Source organism: Microtus ochrogaster, chromosome 7, assembly GCF_000317375.1.
Source record: "Microtus ochrogaster isolate Prairie Vole_2 chromosome 7, MicOch1.0, whole genome shotgun sequence".
Taxonomy (NCBI): Eukaryota; Metazoa; Chordata; class Mammalia; order Rodentia; family Cricetidae; genus Microtus; species Microtus ochrogaster.
The window spans coordinates 24,532,502-24,533,684 of NC_022014.1; the positions used below are offsets into that span (position 1 = coordinate 24,532,502).

General features: G+C 50.4%; 1 protein-coding gene across 4 annotated transcripts in view; it reads right to left on the reverse strand.

The window, feature by feature from the left end:
• The window catches only part of Cluh (clustered mitochondria homolog), a 22,438-nt gene that overhangs the window by 15,102 nt on the left and 6,153 nt on the right, over positions 1-1,183 (reverse strand). For all 4 annotated transcript variants that reach the window (XM_005349569.2, XM_026780286.1, XM_013347288.2 and 1 more), the window contains exon 2: positions 255-457. In XM_005349569.2, coding sequence (XP_005349626.1) covers positions 255-443 — 189 coding nt within the window. In that variant the 5' untranslated portion in view covers positions 444-457. The remainder of the gene's footprint in view (positions 1-254; positions 458-1,183) is intronic.

A 1,183-nucleotide genomic window follows, 5' to 3' on the forward strand; every position in this document is an offset into this window, starting at 1 on the left:
TCGGGAGGCAGAGGCAGGCGGATCTCTGTGAGTTCGAGACCAGCCTGGTCTACAGAGCTAGTGCCAGGACAGGCTCCAAAACCACAGAGAAACCTGGTCTCGAAAAACCAAAAAAAAAAAAAAAAAAAAGCCAGGACCAGCTTCCCAACCATAGGCCCAACACATGCAAAGACAAGGAAGGCTTTGCTTTCGGACATGCTCCTCTCCAGCAGCATACTAGAACTTGGTCCCCAGCATATCTTCCGCCATCTTACCTGCAAGGAAAAGGGCTCGATGCCAGGGGCCAGGATCTTCACAGAAAAGCCTGTGTCCTGAATGACAATGACTTCCTGTCCAGTGGTCTCATCTCCAGGCTCACCTTCATCCATCCCATTTTCCCTGGGTGACTCAGCTGTCCCATCTTCCTTCTTCAAGGTCTCTGAGCAGTCACCATTCAACAGCATAACTGAGGGGGGCTCTGAGGAAGGTGAAGCCGAGTTAGATGGGCCTACCTGGGCAGGTGGGGCTTTCTGCCTCACACACCCAGTTGCGTGTGCATCCTCATAGACCTACTAGGAACCCCCACTGGATACATGCAGATACCACCATCTCCTTTACAATTCTGTGCCCTCCTTTCCATCCACTGTTCCTCAATCCCACCACTCAGGATTCCTCTCCAGGGCCACAATGCCACACATTACCCTCCTCTAGCAGTAAGGCCACTGCTCCTCTATCTAAGGAAACACCCTTATCTTCCTCCTCCAACTCCATTCTCTCTAGCCATCCTGAGCTATGGGTTGACTTCAGCCCCTCCTAACCTCATTTCTCATACTGATTCAAATACTCTCCATCTGTAAGCTCACATGGCTAGTCTAAAGTATCTCAACAGAGACAACTGCCATCGACATGTGACCTTCCCTTAGATGCCAAAGAATCATTTTGTTAGAATGAAATTCAGTCCGTTTCCCCCACTACCTAATCACCTACCCTAAACCTACAACCAACCCCTAGGTAATGACTCTGCGTCATGGCCTTGGTAGTTTTCCAACATCAATCAAGAGCACAGTTTGGAATCCTGATAAAACACTGATGACTTAAGTATGAGCCAGTCTAGCCAGGCGGTGGTGGCGCACGCCTTTAATCCCAGCACTCGGGAGGCAGAGGCAGGCGGATCTCTGTGAGTTCGAGACCAGCCTGGTCTACA